The following is a 20,252-nucleotide window of genomic DNA, read 5'->3' on the forward strand; positions in this document are numbered from 1 at the left end:
GTGATCCTAATGTACCCCAACGTTTGGTAAACTGTAATGTTCTTTACTCTTAATAGACTCTTTTTTTCCATAGGAAACACAAAAGCAGTGTTAACACCAAGTAGGGCCACTAGAAATTTCAAATGAGTAGCATCCAATTCAGTGAGGTTTTATATCATCTCTAGTCAACTTCATTCTCTTTTACTTGGAGATAACATCTTCTGAGAGCTTAACATTGACTAATAATGTACAAGAAAAAATGGAAAGTTAAAACAAATGTTTTTAGGATTAAATAAGGCAAACGTGTCTGGGCAGGATTTTTGAAGTAATACTTCTATAATTTAGTAAGCTGCCTTCTGTCTGTTATTTTATTTTTTGAAGTTGAAATAAAGGTTAAAAAAATAAAAATAAATGCAGTGTCCTGGTGAGTGTGCTGGCTACAATTAGGGGAAAACCCTTCCAGAGCAGCATTTGAAGAAAGGTCCAACCAGAATAGTAGGACAATGCCTGAGCCAATCCCTGTGTAAATTTTTTATAGTTTCAAGGTACATATATAACTCTAGGGGTATCCCAGTGGAATATTTGGCAAAAGGGATGATGTCTAGATAGGGAAATGTAGCATTGTTTGTTTATTTTTACATACTTTTATGTGCCTTGAATTTTTTTGGTATGAGGGTGGGAATCAGACAAGACATATATACTATCAGATAGAGTAGCGTTGCTTTCTTGATTTAATTACAAATATTTGACAAGCTTATGGTTTTAATTAAATTTTCAACTTTGGGAATGGTTGTATTTGCACAGATAAGGCTTGTGTTTCACCTTGAGCATGAGTAAGAAGGGCTCTTCGAAGGTCACAGAGACCACTGTGTCCACACACTATGTATAACCACACAACCCTCATCATCACCAGCCTCTCATTACTGCCTAACAAACCTCTGACCCTTTGACATAGAATCCAAGCACTAAGGACCTCCGAAGTCATCCATTGCTCTAGCCTTCTGAACTGGTGCTGCAGAAACCACAGCAGCGGCATTCCTGGCACGTAGTCTGGCCTCTTAGTGCGTCTCCAGTACGTGGTAGCTCCTGTTGCTGGATAGCTTAGACTGAGGAGGCGCTTCTTCCATCAGACAAAAACCTGCCTCTTTATAGAGCATACTTGTCCCTCCCTGCTTTGCCCTCCAGAGCAACTTGTCGCAGATCTTTCTCTTCTGCAAGTTGGCTTTTCAGGTATTTGAACTGTCAGTTTGGCTTTCCTGTACCGCATTTCCTTCAGATCATCCACACAGACTGAAGAGGTCATGTTGGAACATCAAGGACAGGGTGGGATACAAGAATGCGGAGCTAGGCTCAGTATTTGTCGCCACAGTTTTTCCTCATCAGTGGCCCTCACCTTTCTTAACAAAACTCTCTACCTGTTAGTCTCCTTCCAAGACTGCTCGAAAGTCTTCTGTGAAGTCCATGGTTGACCTTTGTTGATATATTTCTGAGAACATATTAAACTTACCTGTCCACATGTTTGTCCTTTGTCCCAGATCTGAGCGTCAAAGAGCAGAGGCCACATTGTTTCCTTCTGGGGTTCTCTGCTCCTGCTGCAGTGCCTGATGCTCAGTGTTGCTTAGTAAACATTTGAATGAATGCGTGAAGCCTGTGCCATTGCAGTTGTGATCCTCAGGGTAAAGAAAAAAAGAACAGCTTTATTGAGCACCTACTATATGCCAGACTCTGCTTAGTGCATGAAATGTTATATCATTTATAAAGGCATTATTGTGTAAATGGTACCTCCATTTTTTTAAAAAATAAAATTTTATTGAAGTATATCATTTATACATGAACATATGTAAACAATAAAAGTATAGTAAAATTTGTGAATTTACAAAACAGATATGCATATCTTCATACACCAGCTCCCATACTTCTCCCTACCAACACCTTGCATTGTTATGAAACATTCATTACAAACTATTGAAAGAGCATTGTCAAAGTATTATTAGTAAAATGTAAATATACCAAATGTAAGCTATAAATACACCCAATTATCACCCTATATTTGTATTATGTATTTGTTATCATTCAGGAGAAAACTTTCTCATGCTTGTCCTGTTCACCACAGTGCATCCTCGACCCCTGGACTCCCTGCGTTGTGCATTCCCATGCTTTGTACAGTCCATTCAGAATGTACACTCGTGGCTCCCGTTTTCATCACAGCATTGTGCTGTTGTCACCCTGTCAATTTCAGAATATTTGCATTATTTTAAAAGAAAAAATCCTATACCCCCTTAAACCCCAAACTTAGTATTGAAAAAAATATCTTCTTGCCATTGCTGCGAAATATTATAGTTTTACTGGTAACTATCATCCATAAGTTACGTAAGTTGTGATTTTCTCAGGTACCACCATATTCCTAGCTTTTTGCAAATTAATAACATTCTTAAATTTATACTGTTAACCACAATCTTCATCCACCACCAAAATCACTTTTATATGGTCCATACATTATTCTCTAGTTTCCTTTCAATTGACATTTTACTTCCACAGACTACCCCTTTCAGCCACAATCACATTTATAAATCATCATTATTAATTATACTTGTTATAATGTATTATTCTCAACTCCATTAATTTCCACACTTTTACAGTTAACTTTATTAATATTGCTACATACACTAAGCATCATCTCCCATTCTCAACCCACCTTCTATTTCCTATTACTCTAGAGTTTACCCTGTGACTTTACTTTTTGTATCTAGTTCATATTAGTGAGAGCATACGGTATTTGTCCTTTTGTGTCTGGCTTATTTCACTTAACATAATATCCTCTAGGTTAATCTATATTGTCATATGCATCATGATTTTATTTTTTCTTAAACCTGAAGAGTATTCCATTGTATGTATATACCACATTTTGCTTAGCCATTCATTAAGTTGATGGATACTTGGGCTGGTTCCATATTTTAGCAATTGTGAATAATGCTGCTATGAACATTGGTGTGCAAATGTCAGTTCGCGTCCTTTCTTTCAGTTCTTCTGAATATATTCCTAGTAATGGAATTGCTCTATCATACAGCAGTTCTATATTAAGCTTCTTGAGGTCCTGCCAAGCTGACTTCCACAGAGGCTGCACCCTTCTGCATTACCACCAACAGTGAAGGAATGTTCTGTTTCTCCACATCCTCTCCAGTACTTGTAGTTTTTTTCCATTTTTACAGAGGAGAAAACTCAAGCTATGAGGCTATGTAACTTCTCTTGAGTTCCCAGAATTCCACTGCTTTTTCCATGTCCCCAAACCTGGGGATGACACTGTGCAAGTTAGTAGAAGAAACCCATGAGGAGGTGACTACAGCACACTTTGTCCATATTTCCAGCCACACAGAACTTAGCCCATTTCTTAACTACTTCCAAATTTTGGAAATGTTTTTTATTGAACATTGGATGTAAACGTTTATGTGACCTACTGTGTGAAAATCACTAGAGATAGTGTTAATGAGTCATCCCATATCAACTGTTTGTAGTTGCGTTCCATGTGCCACTTGTCATCCCAGGCAGATGAGAAGCATCTAGAGGACAGGGTCCACAGCACTGCCACCTTCTTGTCCCCTCTGTGCCTGGGTAATATGGGACATGATGGCACTTAATTCTTTTTGACGTGTACATTCTGTTTTCTCTTGCTAGTTCATGTCCTCATTTTCCTTGAAAATTTACCTTCTCCAGGATACTTTATGCAGTTGCTCTCTCCTTGGTGCCCCCCAATTTATTACACATAGCTGGATTGTATTGATTTTATCTGCAGTTAATTTCTTGCTTTGCTTTTTGTGTCCTTCAGTTGTTTTCCTCTCTGTGTCTCCAGCTGTCTATAAAGGTAGGAACCAATGACCTCTTTCCTTTCCTTCTATGCCAGTTCCTAGCATAGAGCTCTGTAAACACCGCACAGATGACCCGTAAATACTTTTGACTCCCTGAGCCTGATAGCTTCTTTCCCTTGCTAGACTGACAGCCCAATACTGGAGCCTGAATCCTTTATTTATTAGATGAGATTTCTACAGCACCTTTCCTCTAAGAGATCAATATCAATGTAGTTTGTTTCTGCTTCTGGAAAGTGCTTTTTTACCTTAAGCAGGCCTTAATTCTCAACTCCCAGGCCCTGGAGATGGACACTGTAAGAAAAATCTCTCCATTTTAAGGTTTGCTATCTTGTTGCCAGTAATGAGCCTGAATAAGACTGTGACAGTGTTGGTTGATACTGTAGTCAGTTTTCCAAAAAGAGAACTTGCACTTGGGGGCACTGCCATCTTTTGGAAGGCAGATATGGAGAAGGGTGCCTTAGAGTTCAATACATCTGCCCACTTACAGGACCCCCATGCACAGAACCTTCTTGGGGTGTTAACTGTCACATATTGCCTGGTGTTGGGGGGGCCACTGGAATTGTCCAGTCTCAAAGCCATGCTGTGGGGGAGCTAAGTCCCTAAGAAAAGACTAATGAAGGACATGACATGTGGTAAATCCCCAGAGCCTCAAAAGAAGCAGGCTCTGGGTAGGCTGAAGGCAGGTGCTGAGTGGGGCACTCTCCTAGCTAATGGGGAAATAGCTACCACATTTCAGATCTGGGTAGTCAAGACTGACTGAAATACTGGAGCAAAGTTCAAAAAACTGAAAATGGTGGATGAGCCAGTCCTATAATTCTTGGACAAGCACTTAAAATAATTGGATTGGCTGGCTTCTCTAGGAAATTTCTCACCTTTCTACATTTTATTTGTACGAACATTATTCCCTTGCCTATTCAGGGTTAGGCAGAGCTTAGTGGAAAATGGATGCATTTCCCGTGAACTTGGCAGACGGTTGAGAAGTGCATGCGCAAACTAAACTTGGCCCGTGCTTGAGCCTGCAGCACAGAAGACACCCTCCAGCACTGGATCAAGAGTTAAGGCAGTGGTAGCTACTGAGACTGTGGGGACAAAAGAGTATTGGGGAGAAAGGGAAAGGGAATAAAGTAGAGAAGGACTAATAATACAAAGGAGGGGGACAAAAAGAAGGCATGATTGTGGGAAGTCCATCAGCATTTACCCAGCAGTGACATTTGTCCATGGCTGTCAGTCCCTGAGCTTGGGAGAGTGCCACTGCTTGTTCCCTCATGAGATCCAAAAGGTATTCTCTTTCTCTATTGGCTCCTGTGGAGTTGAGAGGTAGAGCCACCTGTACTGTCTAGTTTATTGCTATACCCCTAGCACAGGACCTAGGGCATGGTCAGTACCCAGCAAGCACAGGTTCATTGAAGGAAGGAGAGGATGATAGTGACTGCCCTCTTTGCCTTGGCTCCCTCCTTGTACATCATCATGGGTCTCATAAAAGGTACAGTGTTGGGTAGATGCCTGGGAGACAGTTGACATTGATCCCTGGTGAACTCCACCTCACGGGTGTCTTTCTCAGTGGTCCCCTGCCTCACATGATCAGAGGCAGGCCTCATTTACAGAAGTCACTGCAGAAAAGTACTTTGGGGGTCTACAAGGGAGACTACCATGCAGATGTTACATTGTTTCCTTTGGTCAAAATTTTCTGTTAGGTATTAATCAAGGTATTTGATTTTGAAGCCCAGGAAATGGGTTGTGCTTAGGCCATGGGATGGGAAATGGCAGGCGATGGCTAGTTCCATTAAAGACAGGTCCTGTGGGCCAAGGAAGTGTAGTCTAGCGGTGGTCTCGTAAGTGTCTTGAGTTAATGAGCGCCAGCCTCTTTCTCAGAGGATTATAAGGACACTTGCTGTACAGTAGCAGGCCACTGCTCTGCACACATTCACGTTCTCTTCCTTCTTGAACCATGTTTGCCTGATAGCCCAAGGAGGTGGACATGAGAGAAGTGCTCTGAGTCAGCATCCAGTGGGGTTTGTGCATCCTTGTGATTAATACATGGGATAGCATGTGCGCTCTTGAGCTGTGTACTACAGAGCTACAGATTTACCCAGGAAAGAGAACAAGGAGCTCCTCATGTACAATTATAAGGTCAGGTTTGTGGTAATATTGGATCAGTTACATTGTTCTTCCCTTGAGCTGAACTGTTTGTTACCCAAGGATTAATTTTTCATGAAAGCTGGAGTGAGTGACTGAAATACCAGGGTAGAGTAGGAAATGAATGTCACTGAGAGCCTATGTTCAATTCTTCGTTATCTCCACTTGGCTCATTTGTGATCACAAACTACAGCAAAGTTGTAATTCCAGGAGAGTGTCTCATACCATCTTAGGACATTTGTGGGTTGATTCTCAGAATGAACTCAGTGAAGATAGGCTTATATTAATAGTGGCAGTGAAAAAGCACAATTAGGAAAATAAACCTGCTACTACAAGATATAGAACACATCTGTAGCCAGAAAGTAATAGATTTTAGATTGTTTTTGCTGCCCCCTGCTCTCCCAGGTAATAGGAAAGTAAACTGGTGGTGGTCCTCTACGCTGGACTTGGTGGGGGTGAGGGACACAAAGAGTTAACAGAGTTAAACATTCTTTTATTGCTAGAAGTAATTTTCTTCTATTTATAATGAGTCAAATGTTGGCTCAAATGATTTATTCATTCATTCTGCTAATATTTATTGGGTTCTAAAGAAACAACAGGGAATAAAACTGACCAAGTCCTGACCTCATGGTGCTTTTATTCTTTGGGGGAGGGAGGCAGTAAACAAGGGAATAGGTAAACAAGATAAATTCTGATAGGAGTAACCGCCACAATGTAATAGAATGACAGAGAATGATGAAGGCAAGGGGGAGGCACAGCAGGGATGGGAGGCTGGCATCTGGGCTACTGTGGATGGAGTGATCAGGGACAGCCTTCATGGGGAGGTGGGAGCTGAGCTGAGACGTAGGAGTTTAGAGATCCAGTCATTCAGAAAGCTAGGAGAAGAGCCCTGGAGGCAGGAAAAGTGCTTGAGGAGAGTGGAGAGACAGGCAAGAACCAGATGGGAGTTTGTAGGGATGAGGGCTTACTGGCCTTTGCAAGGAGTCTGAATGTTGTTCTAAGCATAGTGGGAAGGTATTGAAGGGTTTTAAGCAAAGTGACATGATCTGATTTAAATTTAAAAAATAATCCTCTGAGTGATGAGTATAACTGCTTATATGGGCATAAACTCTCAAGAATACATAAAAATTGGTAATGATGTTTACTTACCCTAGGCAGGGTAACTGAGAGAATGGAATGGAAAAGAAACTGGCTTTTGCTGAATATCCTTTTGTACAATTTGAATTTTTTATATTCCTGTATTACCTTTTCAAAGCAGCAAAAGCAGAAGCAGGGTGATTCATTGTTGATTCTCGCAAGAAATGATGGAGGCTTGACTTCACTGTGTTCTAGTTGCACTGGCCTTCAGTCTTTTTCAAAGACATGTTGAGCTCATTCCTGCCACAGGACTTCAGCATGGAGATGGAGAGAATCAGGGAGGATTCACGATACAGTTGACAGGTTGACTCCAACAAGACCACTAATAAAGTCATTTTGAGGGGTGAGGGAAAGAGAGGACTCAAGAATGAGTGCTAGCTTGGGCTTGAGCTGGTTGGTGGATTTGGGGCCATTTACCGAAGCAGGGAAGAAAGATTAGGAGATGAATGAATGCAGGGGTCAAAAGGATTAAGTGTTCTGTTTTGAACATGGTATGGTTGAGTTTCCTATTAGCCTATCAAGTGGAGGTGTCAAGTAGGCATTTGGATATAAGAGTTTGGAGCTTAAAGGAAGAATTCATGAATGGAAATATAAATTTGAGAGACATTAGCATTTAGATTCTACTTAAAGCCTTGGGTCTAGGTGAAATTACCTGAAGGAGAGAATATAAAAGGAGAAAATTCTGAAGAGCTGCATTCTAAGATGATTTTTAGAGGAGAAACCAGTGATGGATTCCAAGGAGTAGCAGCCAGTAATGGTGGGAACAGACAGAATCCGGTAAAGCATCGCAAGAAAGAGGGAGAAGTGGGTAAATGCTGCAGAGAGGTTAGGATGAGGATATTGGATTTGGCCACTTGACTTGATTGACCTCTACTTGTCCCCTGAGGTTCAGAGAACAGTCTGTCTGTAACTAACCACTCATTCATTCACTCAACCAAAATATTTTGAGTGCCTGCTTACTTTGAACCAAACACTATTCTAAGATAAAAGATACAAAGTAAATTACAGAAACATGGTCCTTGCCTTCTTGAGATCTAGTCAGAGACTTAAGTTAAATGAAAAAAAATTATATAAATGACCCTAAATTACAATCGTGAAGGGTGCTGAGAAGGAGAAGGCAACAAAGAAATCCCTGGTGTCATCTGAGGATCTAGAATTTCTCCCTGAGGAAAGGCATCGAAGCTGAGGCCTGAAGAATAAGCAAGAATTTAGTTAGATCAGTTTGTCTAGAACATAGAGAGCAAGGGAATGAGTGGCACAAGGGAACGAAAGAGGCAGCGTGGGGTGAAATCATGCCAAGGACGGTGACATTGTTATTGTAATCTATGGGAAACTCTTTTAGGTTCATTTGAGAGGAAGGTGACCACATTTGGGGGTATATCTAAGCACTTTGCTGGGAGGAAGATGGGTTTGCTGGGAGGTAACTACCTAGAGGTAGTAGCTTCTGCAAGAGATAAAAAGGATAGATTTGATTTTTGGAAATAGGATCCACAGGACTTGGTAATTGAGTGTGAAGAGTGAGGAGGATAGCAGTGATAATGGCTGTGTCCTAAGCCACCTGTTGCATGGTAGCCTATTCTCTTGGACTGGGGCGCACTGAAGGAGAAGCAGGTTTTTGGGGAAATAACAATACCATTTTGCTGATCCTAAGTCTGAGCTATCCAAGAACCAACTAGGTAATCGACTACATAGGATAGTCATGGTGCTCCCAAGAGGAATCTGGGCCCGAGAGAGCCATTTCAGTTGTTAGTATATACAGTTAGAATTTTAAACCTTGGGAGAGAATATGGAGTGAGACCTAAGGAGGGTCTAACACTGAGTAATTCTAAGAGTTAAAGGACAGTAGGAGGAGCTACCAGAGAGGGAGAAGGAAAATGTGGAGAGTAGGTGTCATGAAGTCCACAGGAGTGGCCAGCTGTTCCAGATGCTGTAAATGACAACTGAAAAGTTGCTTTCTGCTTTCCTTGGAAATGTCCGCCATCCCTTTCATGGTGTCCCTAACATCTGAGTGCTTACCAGCCTCCCCTGTGCAGTCTTCTTATACTTAAATCCGATATCTCTAGAATTTACATATCTTTAACAGAAATCTTAACTGTGCTCATCACTTAGCATATGTTTATAGTCTGTGCAAACAGGTTTGTGGAGAGAGAGAGAGAAACCCGTGCATGATATGTTCAGGGGAAAGAGATTTCCATGTTTATTCTCCTTTGTCTCTAGCAGTGATTTCTCAAAGTAGAGAGAATTTTATGAGTCTGCCAGGTCTATACTGAGCGATACAGGAGGGTAGAACAAAAAGAAGGACACATGGGTAGAGGAGGAAGAAACCTCCTGAGGAACCTGACTGAGGAAGAAGGGGTCACAGCCTTGAAACTAAGTGTGCTTGTTTTACTTTTGCGGGCAAAAAGGATGCCAGCCCCTAACAGAGTCCCAGTGCCAGCCACCCTTCCTTGAGCACATGCCTGTGTTGCATGTGCATTATTTTCTTTAATGCCTTCAACAACACTATTTTATGGGAGGGACAGTTGAAGATCTGAAAGGTTAAATGACTTAAAATTACCCTAGACCACACAATTGTCAGAGCTATACAGCCAGAATTTGAATCCAGTAATTGGACTCCAAAGCATCCGCTCCTACCTGAATTATCCTGAAAGAGAACTTGAGGCTCACCTGTTAAGGGATTTGTCATGGCAGCAGGGGTAGGTCTAAGTCGCAAGTCTCTCCCGACCCTGGTCTCTGGTCTTTGTCCTTCCCTACTGTCCACATGTGGATCAAAAGGCCAGCAGAGAAAGATGGGCAAAAGCAAAGCACTCCTTTTTTCCCCAAGTGCTGCTCTGGAGAGAGAGGTGTGGTATGGCATTTGCAGTCTGCTGCCCCCGGACATAATGCCACCTGGACGTTCTGTGACTTGGAGAACTGGCCCTTGCCTGCAGGCACAGGCCTCAGGTCCCTGGGGACCCATGTGCCAGGAGCCTGGAAGTTGAGATGCTCCATGGGCCCAGACCACAGTGCTGACAGCTCTTGGGTGGGACGTTTGTGGAGTCTTGCCTCACCGTCACTGCAGCTTTGGAGCTGGATTTCCAAGAGACTCAATTTGAGAAGATAAACATTTAAAGAACAAGGAAATGCTAAAGAGAAAGTACAACTTATCAGTAGCTTGCTGAAAGGAGGATAAGGTCACCTGTTTCCTGCCAACACAACATTATTCTTCTGAGAGGCAAGAGGGGTGAGGGTGTGTAGAGAAGAGACCAGGAGTGTAAGCACCAGCTAAGGGGGTTTTTTGGACACTAAAACCTGCCCCAGAACCAGCAGCAGAACGCCCGTGTGCTACTCCTGTTACACCCTCTCCCACCCTTCAACCACGCCCGTGGGCGTGCCCTGGGCCACCTACCTGAAAACGCTCGCTGCCAGCCTCCTGGCGATGTGCGCCGGCCCAAGTGGTGCTCAGATACTACCCGGCATACCTGAGATTCCACCCAAACCTGCGGACTCAAAACGGAGCTTTTGGAACTACAGGAAAGCCAACACCAATCTCAAATTTGTCAGCAGTAGAAACCTCAAAATTCAACTATGCTACGACTTCTGTGAATAATACTGTAAGTCTTAAAAATGTATTTAAAAAAAAAATTTATTGAAAGTCAATCTACTCGTCCTTAGGCATGTAATACAATGTTAACTGCAAGAGGAAGTGTTCAGTAGGTATTAATGGATACAATGAGATTTAATTATTTTTTGGCCAATATTTCTTGAAAACTGCCAAAGCTTACGTCATTAGCTTCCCAGTGTGGCTTGGAAGAGAGTCTTGACTATTATCTGAGATAGCGTATTTGCAAAGAATTACCATTGTAATTCTGGTTTATTTGTCTGAATAAGCTTTGAATATAATGGTGAATGGAAATTATAAATTAACTATAATAAAAGTGACATTGACAATGAAAAAAAAAACTGCCCCAGGTACCAGAACTTTCAAAAACTGGCAAAAACTGCCTTGAGCCATTTTCTCTTAGTTTTAAATATGTTCCTATCTGGGTAAAACAGCCTAGCACAATCTGAAACTTGCACCCTGGGGGTTAAAGGGCTTGCTCAGAGGAGAGCCCTCACAAGTCAGATTTGACACACAGGAGTTCTTTGTGGTGTGGGCACCCTGCCTACCTCACCCTCGCCCTACCCCATTTGCAAAAATTGATTTTTCTCAGGTGAAAGCAAGACGAAGGGTGTGAAGACTTTTTCTGTGAATGTCAGGTAAGGCAAGAGCTACTTGCATTGGGTGACAGGAGGAGGCATTACTGGGACAGGACAAACATTCACCACAGAGGAGAGGAAAGAGGTCCTTAGAGTTTTTGCAAGAATGGGGCTGTCTGGAGAGACTATAACAAAGGATACCAACAGTAGTGGATTTTTCATACTCTTAAAATGACGTGTACAAACTATATCAAGAGCCTCATTGAGTTGGGCTGTGACACGGTTTTATTTCCATCACACTGACTGGTCTCTTAGAGTGGTCTGATGGCACATACCAAGGGCATGCTCTACATCACGGCTGAATCTATACAGCTATCTTACAAGTTCTTTGCACAAGACTTGTATCTTTGCCAAATATCACACTGTGGTTTGTTCTCACATTTAGCTGATAACTGATATTTTAGTCAACTTGGGCAAAAATGATTGCTTCTGTTTTAGAATTGCCTCAGTGTGACTTAGTGGTTTTCATTAAAATGCCGAGTAGGTTTTTCTAAGTCACAAATTCTCCTTCCCTTTAAAAAACAGATGCCTAAGTTGGCAATTCACCGTGGCTTTGATCCCAGCGCCCTGGGTGGCTGACCTCTGTCCATCACCAGTTCTCTGCCCCAACCCAGCATAGATCCATGTCCAACAACTCAGCGAGCCAGAAATACAGTCTTTTTCTTGGAGTGTAATGATTTTCCCTTCACCATGCAAAGCCAGGGATGGAGGAGAATGTAAAGCAGGAATATTTCATTCCTGAAACACCTGCAGCTGCTTTGCCTGCACCATGGGCCTGATGAAATAAAATGCATTAAGATTCTTTAATACATTTCTGTGCTACAAATTCTGCCTTGGGCGTTAGGTCAGCGGATATGGTGTAATCCAGGGATTGCTGCTGGTGAGAGTATAAATGGCTAATGCTTCCAACAAGCTTTCCTGTAACCACCCGCTGTTCCCAACATGTACTTACAAATGAGCTATGAGGTCAGTTAGCTGTCCTGAGCTTTAAGAAACTTTTACCGCACAGGAAAAAATGTGATTCTTTTTTCGAATGAGCTTGCCTGGTCATTTCAGATACAAGGTCCAACATATTTGTCTTTTTTTTTTTTTTTTTGAGACACTTTAGATACCAAATGTATGCTCCCAGTTGATGAGTTGAGATTTAGAGGGTCAGTTATCTGTGGTATCTCAGTTAGCTTTATTGGTCTTGGGCGGCTCTCATTCCTGGAGCCCAGGTGCATCTGTAGGAACAGTCCCTGATTTCCCTCATCCCCGGGCACAGCGGTCGGGCCTTACTGCCCGCTTCAGCAGCCCTGGTTCCTAGGGCTTGTGAGCTGCACGCAGGGACAGATGTGTCTGTGCATAAGCGTGCACACATGCCCCGCCACCTCTGCTGCACACTAATGGAGCATTTTTACAGTACCTCAGTCCCCAAGGCTTGTCAGTATTTTTAGGTTCTACTTGAACCTTTGACAATTTGAAATTCAAATGAGCAAGTAAGTATAAAACATTTCATGTAAGTGAGGTAAAAACACCCAAGCAGCTGGTGCTGAGGCTTGCCCTGATACAGAGGGCTGTGGCTTTAATAAAAGGGCTGCTTTTGGGGAGCTTTCAAGTGGGAGATGTGCGAGAAAACAAAATTTTTAATTAATTAAAGTCCGGAAGTACCCAGACCTTTCCCAGTTTTGCCAACTTTAAGTGGTGTTTTTTACTCTCAAGATAAAGCTGATAAGCATCATCTCTCTCTGGCAGGAACAGAATAAAAATGTCAAGGACGCAGACTTTAAATGTGAATTTTGGCATCACTTTTGTTATTTCCCTCAGGAAATGCTGAGGAAAAGAACAATTCCAACCACTGCTCGATTCTTAGGGCCTGGAAGTGCTGGCCTGGGGGCCCAGGGCCTCAGCCAAGGATGGGGGCCCTGCCTTCTGCAGGATCTTCCCTTTGCCCTCCAGCTCCCTGCTGCACCTCCTTCCTTCCCCTTCCTCCAGTACAGTGGCCATTCCCCAAGGCCTGTGGGCCAGGGGAGCCGTGGAGAGAGAGGAGCTGCAGTCAAGGCTCAGCGCCCTCCGTGCCCCGCCTGCCGGCGCTCTGAAAGTGGCCCAGTACAGGCCCTTTCTCAGCACTGCTGAGCTTCTGAGAGTTCTTCTTGGGCATTAGTTATTGTTAGTGTTGTTGTTTTAGTGAAACAAATATTGTTGCTACTTTTATAGCACTTACTTAGGACTTGGTATCGGGTGTTACATCATCTTTGGCTAATGATGACATTTGTCCAAATGCCTCTCCAATCATGTGGATTTAGTCTCAGAATACCCATAGCCTCCCATTGTAAGCAGAGACGCATGTTGCCTTCTGCACTTTTCGTTGGTGTGGTATTCTTGAGGGACAGAGGTTGCCTTCTGCCGTACTGCTGCATGGGCAGAGTCTGGGCAGCCACTCCTCTGGACAGCTCCCCTCCGACCCTGGTGCTTTGGTGTCCACAGCCCCAGGCCGTGACATCATCCAGGTGATTCAGCCTCTTCCTTCCTTGACGTTCACTGTTCCACCTCCTGATGCTGCCTACTCAGTTGAAGGTCTTTTCAAACTGAGGGAGTGGCTGGGGAGACTCGCTGGAGCCCCTCCAGCCCAGCTCACAGGGCGGTGACTGGTATTATCTGCTATGGCCAGGACTCCTCGCTAGTCCCTCTCTCTTACCATGCCCAGGATGGCCTGTCAGAAGCTTGGGTTGGTGATAGGTTTTAAAAAAAAGTTCCATTGTTCTGGGGTATTGAAGGTGGGTTATGGGACAAAGTTCTTATAGAGCTGCTTCTTTACCCTCCCATTTTAATCAAGGACTCATTCTAAATTGCTTTTTAGTGCCAACAAGCAAAGAAACACCCACATAAGTTCTTGAATGTTTTGTGCAGATTTACAAAAACAACTCTGGCAGCCTTAAAGGAGCTCTGCAACTTCCTCCTGGACCAGTATTTCATGGAAATCCAGTAATTTAGGGCTCTGAGGAGCAAGGGAACCAGACATGTGACTTGGCAGAGGAAAGGGCTGAGGTTAAATTACATTTAGCAGGCAGATCATTTTTTCAATAACTTTTGCCTTGGGTGTTTTCCCCTCTGTGGGGATCAGCATCCTTTTAATCATATTTCCCTACCCTTTAGCCCTTCAAAGTACCTGTGGTACCTATAATAAGCAGAAGTATATGGAAATTGTTTTAAAAGTTACATGGGAGCAGGTGTAGCTCAGTGGTTGAGCACCTCCTTCACTTGTACGAGGTCCTGGGTTCAGTCTCTGGTACCTCCTGGGGCATGGGGAGGATTACATGGTGCCATATATGGGGCTGTAAGGAGACTGTAGGCAGGGGTCTGTCTGTTTGTGAATGGTGAGTGAATTCTATTTTAATCAAATAACTTTTTTTTTTTTTTTTTTTTTAAAGATTTATTTATTTATTTAATTCCCCCCCCTCCCCTGGTTGTCTGTTCTTGGTGTCTATTTGCTGCGTCTTGTTTCTTTGTCCGCTTCTGTTGTCGTCAGCGGCACGGGAAGTGTGGGCGGCGCCATTCCTGGGCAGGCTGCTCTTTCTTTTCACGCTGGGCGGCTTTCCTCACGGGCGCACTCCTTGCGCGTGGGGCTCCCCCACGCGGGGGACACCCTTGCGTGGCACGGCACTCCTTGCGCGCATCAGCGCTGCGCATGGCCCGCTCCACACGGGTCAAGGAGGCCCGGGGGTTGAACCGCGGACCTCCCATGTGGTAGACGGACGCCCTAACCACTGGGCCAAAGTCCGTTTCCCTCAAATAACTTTTTGGAATCAGTAGGGAAAAAAAGAACTGCATGGTACCCTGGGCAATGCATACTAGAGCCAGTGCTACATGTGGCTCCATTAGTCACCGTCATGTCCTTAGAGTGCTCCTCCTTTCTGGACTCCTTGCTCGGCCCTATCTGGAAAGCCCCCCTAACTGGTTTCTAATGAATGGTGTGAAGGAAATGTTGAGGCTGGCCTAGCCAAAAGGAAACTATAAATCCCCTTGTGCTGTAAGACTTTGTTCCTAGGGGAGCAGAGGTAGCTCAGTGGTTGAGTGCCTGTTTCCCAGGTAGGAGGTCTCAGGTTCAAGCCCTGGTCCCTCGTTAATAAACAAACAAAACCTTTGTGCATCACTGAGATGAAGAACAGTCATCCTCCCAAGCAGCATGAACTCATCTTTCTCCATATCCACTTTGGCCTCCAGAATTCAGAGTAATTCAAAGTTCACAATACTTCCAGGGGTTTTTGAAAACAGATCTGTGGGTACCAAGAAAAGAGGATAAAGACTCATCCACCCACCAGTCTTTGCCACCCTCTCCCCCACACCATCCCTGGTCTCCAGGACAACCTCACTCCTGACTAATGACAACAAAATGCATTAAGCCATTGGCTGGTGTCAGTGAATACTACCTACTCAGCAGCTGGGACAAGTGCCAGCATGTAACTTCCTTTTGGTGAGTGATTCTGACAGGAGAGGGAATTGAGTTTAATTTATGCCGTCTAATAACTTCTGTGCAGCAACTTGGGAAGTTAACCTTCCGGAATTTCCCTCCAGATTTTTCCCCAGTGAATTACAATACTGTATATCCTAATTGTTACCAGTGCAGCTCCAGAAATCTAGCTGTTGTTTACCAGTTTCACCTTTCAAAAGTCAAAGGCACGTGTCAAGGTGTGCTAACAGAGGTGTGTAGAACTTGGGTAGAGGAAGAAAAGGCGTTTGGGGCTGGCTGGAGAATCTTTGGGGTGGTGACCTGGATATTGGCGAGTTGCCGAGGTTGCCGCTCTGTGCTTCCTTTCTGGTACAGATTGGGGGCGCTCATAGCCATTGAGTTGGCCACCCCCTGGCTGATGGAAGGCAGGCTGAGGAAAGTCGGGGAAGGGGTGAAGTGAGGACAAGCCTGGGGCCATTGCCACCATCCCAGTCTGCCTTCGACTGATGAGGTGGTAAGCTGAGCCGGGAGCCCTGCTAGTCCCAGTGGTCATCCACTGGCGTTTATTCAGCCAGCCCCTGACATCAGAAGAAGAACCCCTGGGACCTTCTCTCTTGAGTCATCCCAGTATCTTGAAGAAACGAAGGGAAGGGGCAGCAGAGTCCTCTGCCCCTTATTATAGACTCTGAAGATACAGAAATATATTAGGAGTTGGTGGCAAAAATGACTACAGACAAATCTCCTTTTTTTTTAGTTTTTTCTCTCCCCTTCCCCACCTCACCCCACCCCCCAGTTGTCTGCTGTCTGTGTCCATTCGCTGTGTGTTCTTCTGTGTCTGCTTATATTCTTGTCAGTGGCACCGGGAATCTGTCTTTTTTTTGCTGTGTCAGCTCTCCGTGTGGGCGGTGCCATTCCTGGGCAGGCAGCACTTTTTTTTGCGCTGGGCGGCTCTTCTGATGGGGCGCACTCCTTGTGCATGGGGCTCCCCTACGCGGGGGACACCCCTGTGTGGTATGGCACTCCTTGTGCGCATCAGCACTGCGCATGGGCCAGCTCACCACACAGGTCAGGAGGCCCGGGGTTTGAACCCTGGACCTCCCATGTGGTAGGAGGACGCTCTATCCGTTGAGCCAAATCCACTTCCCAAATCTTGATGCCATGCTGCTGGTGTGCCCCCCCCCCCCCCCCCAGCAAGCGGGCTCTTCCCCGCCACGTGAGATAATTTTGCTTGTTAGGTGGAGGACGCGTATTGAGGCTATCCATGCTTCCACTGCAAAATCTTTTAGGAAAAAGACAACTGGTATCTAATATTATCAAGTAATGAACTTACCAGTAAATGTAACACATGAACTCATTAATCTTAACTTTGCTTTTGGACCAAATGGGAGCTCAGCTTCTCTGGAGACAAAAATTTCATGTGTTCCCTTCCTTAAACCCAAACCCAGTTGAGAGTCAAGCATATTGGCCTGCTATCCCTGAGAAGCAATTAATGTGTTTTCCTACAAAATGGATGCTCTAGGTTTGGCCTGGTTAGTCAGGCGCGCCCCACCCCCCACCCCCACGCTGTGTGTACTTGTCCTCCGGTATCAGGACTGGAACTCTCTAAGTGTGGAGCTTTGCCCTGCCCACCCCCCCAAACCCCATGCTCTATAATGTAGTTTCTGGGTGAAGTTAACCTTAAAAGTTAAGGCAACTGAATCTTAAATTAATCTTAAAAGTTAAGGCTATTGGAACCGTTTCCATTTTGCCACTTGGTCCTTGCTTCAATTGCTGCTCTTCCAAAATCACAACTTCCACCTCTCATCCACTGCACTGAAAGAAAAGAAATTGAGGGTGTTGGAATGTATGAATCACAGCTTGCAAGGGTGACAGCCTGTTCACTCTGGTTTTCTGGATCTGGACTTGAAAGAAACGTCTCTGAGGCTCTTTGCTTAGAGTGAGTGAGGACAGCATTGACTTGGCAGAGCTGCTGTGGGGACACCTGCTCTTGAATCCTCCTGAGGAAAGGTTTTAGATTAATCTAGAGCCTTGATCTTGTGGGCCTAGAGATGTGGCCAGATACAAATGATGGATGAAGAGGAAGCTAGGAGCCAGGCAGCCTGGCCAGCTGTCCTGCTGAAAGGAGGGAGGGCCGGACAGCCCCAGCAGACTTAAGGGACACACCCGTCGCAGGCCTAGCAAGGGACCCAGAAGTGGGGGCAGAAGGCGCTGCGTCCTGATGCAGCCTGTGTTCCCTCTTGGCCGCTGGGCATCCTCCTGACACCCTGGGGGTCTCTGCCCTCACTGTTTCCTACCCCACGGTTCTTCATCTGTACCATCGCCCTGCTCAGTAGGCCTCACTTTACTCTCTTGTCCTGCCAGCCTCACCAGTCCCCTTTTTTTATCTTTGCCAGATCAGTGTTTCCCTTAGACTTCTCTGCTCCAACAAGGAAGGACCAAACCGTAGCCTCCTCCACTTCTGGGAGGACCAGGCCCGAGTTTGGGGACCTCAGCCTCCCACTACCAGGTGGAGTTAGAGACAAAAGGCTCCTTTGAGATAATGATTAGAGCTTAGTGTCTGTTAGTCCCAGTATTTACATGTAATACCCCTTTCCAGCACTTCAGATAATCCATTTTCCTTTGAGAGCCTCCACTTACTTGTGGGTTGTTCTGGCTATACAGGAGGTAGGATGTAATTGAAGCCGTAATCATTTCTCCCCTGCCTCCTAGAAATGGTGTTCCCTGCGGTGGATATGACAGTTTGCCTGAGCCAGGGAAGGGGCTGAGCTGGCAGTTCTGCTCTCCCCACCTGCATGGTGGCTGTGGGAGAAGGGGCTCAAAGCCCATTCATTTCTGAAGGAAGGGGTGTCTGCAGTCAGCTTGGAGCTTCAGGGGTCCAGCAAGGAGTAGCACTGAATGCCTCTGAGCAGGGATCAGACCCTCTTCCGAGGATGTCAGGCTCCTGGGGTGAGGAGGGACTGTGGAGTGTGGAGTGAGCAGGGAGGGGTGTTGTAACAAGCTCTTTCCAGCAGCAGGAGCTCATGCTGTGACCGTTCTCCACTCTTTGGAAAGAGCGAGAGCAGGCTTTGGGGATTTGGAGGCCACCCTAACAGTCTTTCTCCTCTGCTTCTTCCCACTGCCACAGGCTACGTGTTCTGTATGCTCCATCGCCTCCCTGAGCAGCATGACTGTACGTTTGATCACATGGGCCGTGGCCGAGAGGAAGCCATCATGAAAATGGTGAAACTGGACCGGAAAGTGGGGCGCTCCTGCCAGCGCATTGGGGAGGGGTGCTCTTGAAGGCCAGGCGCGGCCGCCACATGACGCTGTTCTTAGTTCACTAATGTTAGCCTTATTTAGGACAAAGTCAGCCAGACACCTTGTACTGGGCACGCGTCAGACTACAGCCAGTCGTTTCCTTTCTTTAGCCAGCCATCCTGGTACTGTAGTTTAGGGGTTGATGGTGGTTGAAATTGATTTCTGGCTGGTTAACTAAGGTGCCTGCTAGCCATTGTATAAAATTAAAACATGAAGAATATTTTTTTTTGAGCATGGCTAGTGGATTTAAAACAACACATACCTGTCACTGCTGGAGTCAAACTTATAAAAAGCCTTAAGCGGAAAGTGTTCCACATGGAGACTCTGAGTTAATGGAGGAGTGGAAGCTGGTGTTAGTTCCCACGACGCAGGTGGCTTTGCCAGAAGCTCTGTTTAATGTTCAGCCTTTCACCTCTTCACTTCTCCTCAGTCCCAGTAGCCAGGATACCTGATGGCCACGTGTGCCTTGGCCGCAGGAGACTGTCGAGATTGGCCACGGGGCTGGGCGGGGGTGGTGGCCTCGTTCTCCTGCAGAGCTGGGGTGGGTGGGAGGGAAGATTCTTAGGAAAAATTTTTTACCTGACTTGCTATGAAAAACCTCTCTCATCTCGCGAGAAGAGAAACAATAACCTCACTTTGAAAAGTAGCTCCACTCAAGACTAGTCCGTGAACGAGACCCACCTTTTCTACATGGGATCCGTGGTCATGAGAAGCAACCAGGAGTGCACCCTGATCCTGCTGGCTCTGGTTTGCCATTTTCCAAGTGCCGGGAGCTGGCATTTGATCAAATAAGGCTAATTGCAGCACAGCGGCTGCAGCTGGGGCCTACACCCTGGCCTCCGGCAGCTGGATTTCTATATTGGGAGTTTTTTAAACAAGACGTTTCATAGCCCACAGGAATCCGAAGTGCTGGGGAGCAACAGCGGAAGCTGCTGCTGCAGACTCTGCCCCTTCCAGCTGGAGCCTGCTCAGCCTCTCCCGGGGGCCACGAGGACGATGCCATGGCCCCCGCCTCACATGTCTGTGCAGCCCCTAGTCTAAGGACAGCCCATCCACATCTGTCACAGAGCAGGTTTGGTGGGGGAAGACTGTGTTCTGTGGGGACAGTGGGTTTGGGTCTGTTTAGAACAGTGGCTTGTGGCCATCTCCAGCTCCCAGAGTGGAGTTTGCCT

The 20,252-nt window shown here is 45.3% G+C and overlaps 1 protein-coding gene across 2 annotated transcripts in view; it reads left to right on the forward strand.

Moving 5' to 3' along the window:
* The window catches only part of ZFAND3 (zinc finger AN1-type containing 3), a 391,008-nt gene extending 371,708 nt beyond the window's left edge, over window positions 1-19,300 (forward strand). For both annotated transcript variants that reach the window (XM_058306672.2, XM_058306673.2), the window contains one exon: window positions 18,908-19,300. In XM_058306672.2, coding sequence (XP_058162655.1) covers window positions 18,908-19,062 — 155 coding nt within the window. In that variant the 3' untranslated portion in view covers window positions 19,063-19,300. The remainder of the gene's footprint in view (window positions 1-18,907) is intronic.
* The last annotated feature ends 952 nt before the right edge of the window (window positions 19,301-20,252 follow it).

Source organism: Dasypus novemcinctus, chromosome 11, assembly GCF_030445035.2.
Source record: "Dasypus novemcinctus isolate mDasNov1 chromosome 11, mDasNov1.1.hap2, whole genome shotgun sequence".
In the NCBI taxonomy this organism is placed as follows: Eukaryota; Metazoa; Chordata; class Mammalia; order Cingulata; family Dasypodidae; genus Dasypus; species Dasypus novemcinctus.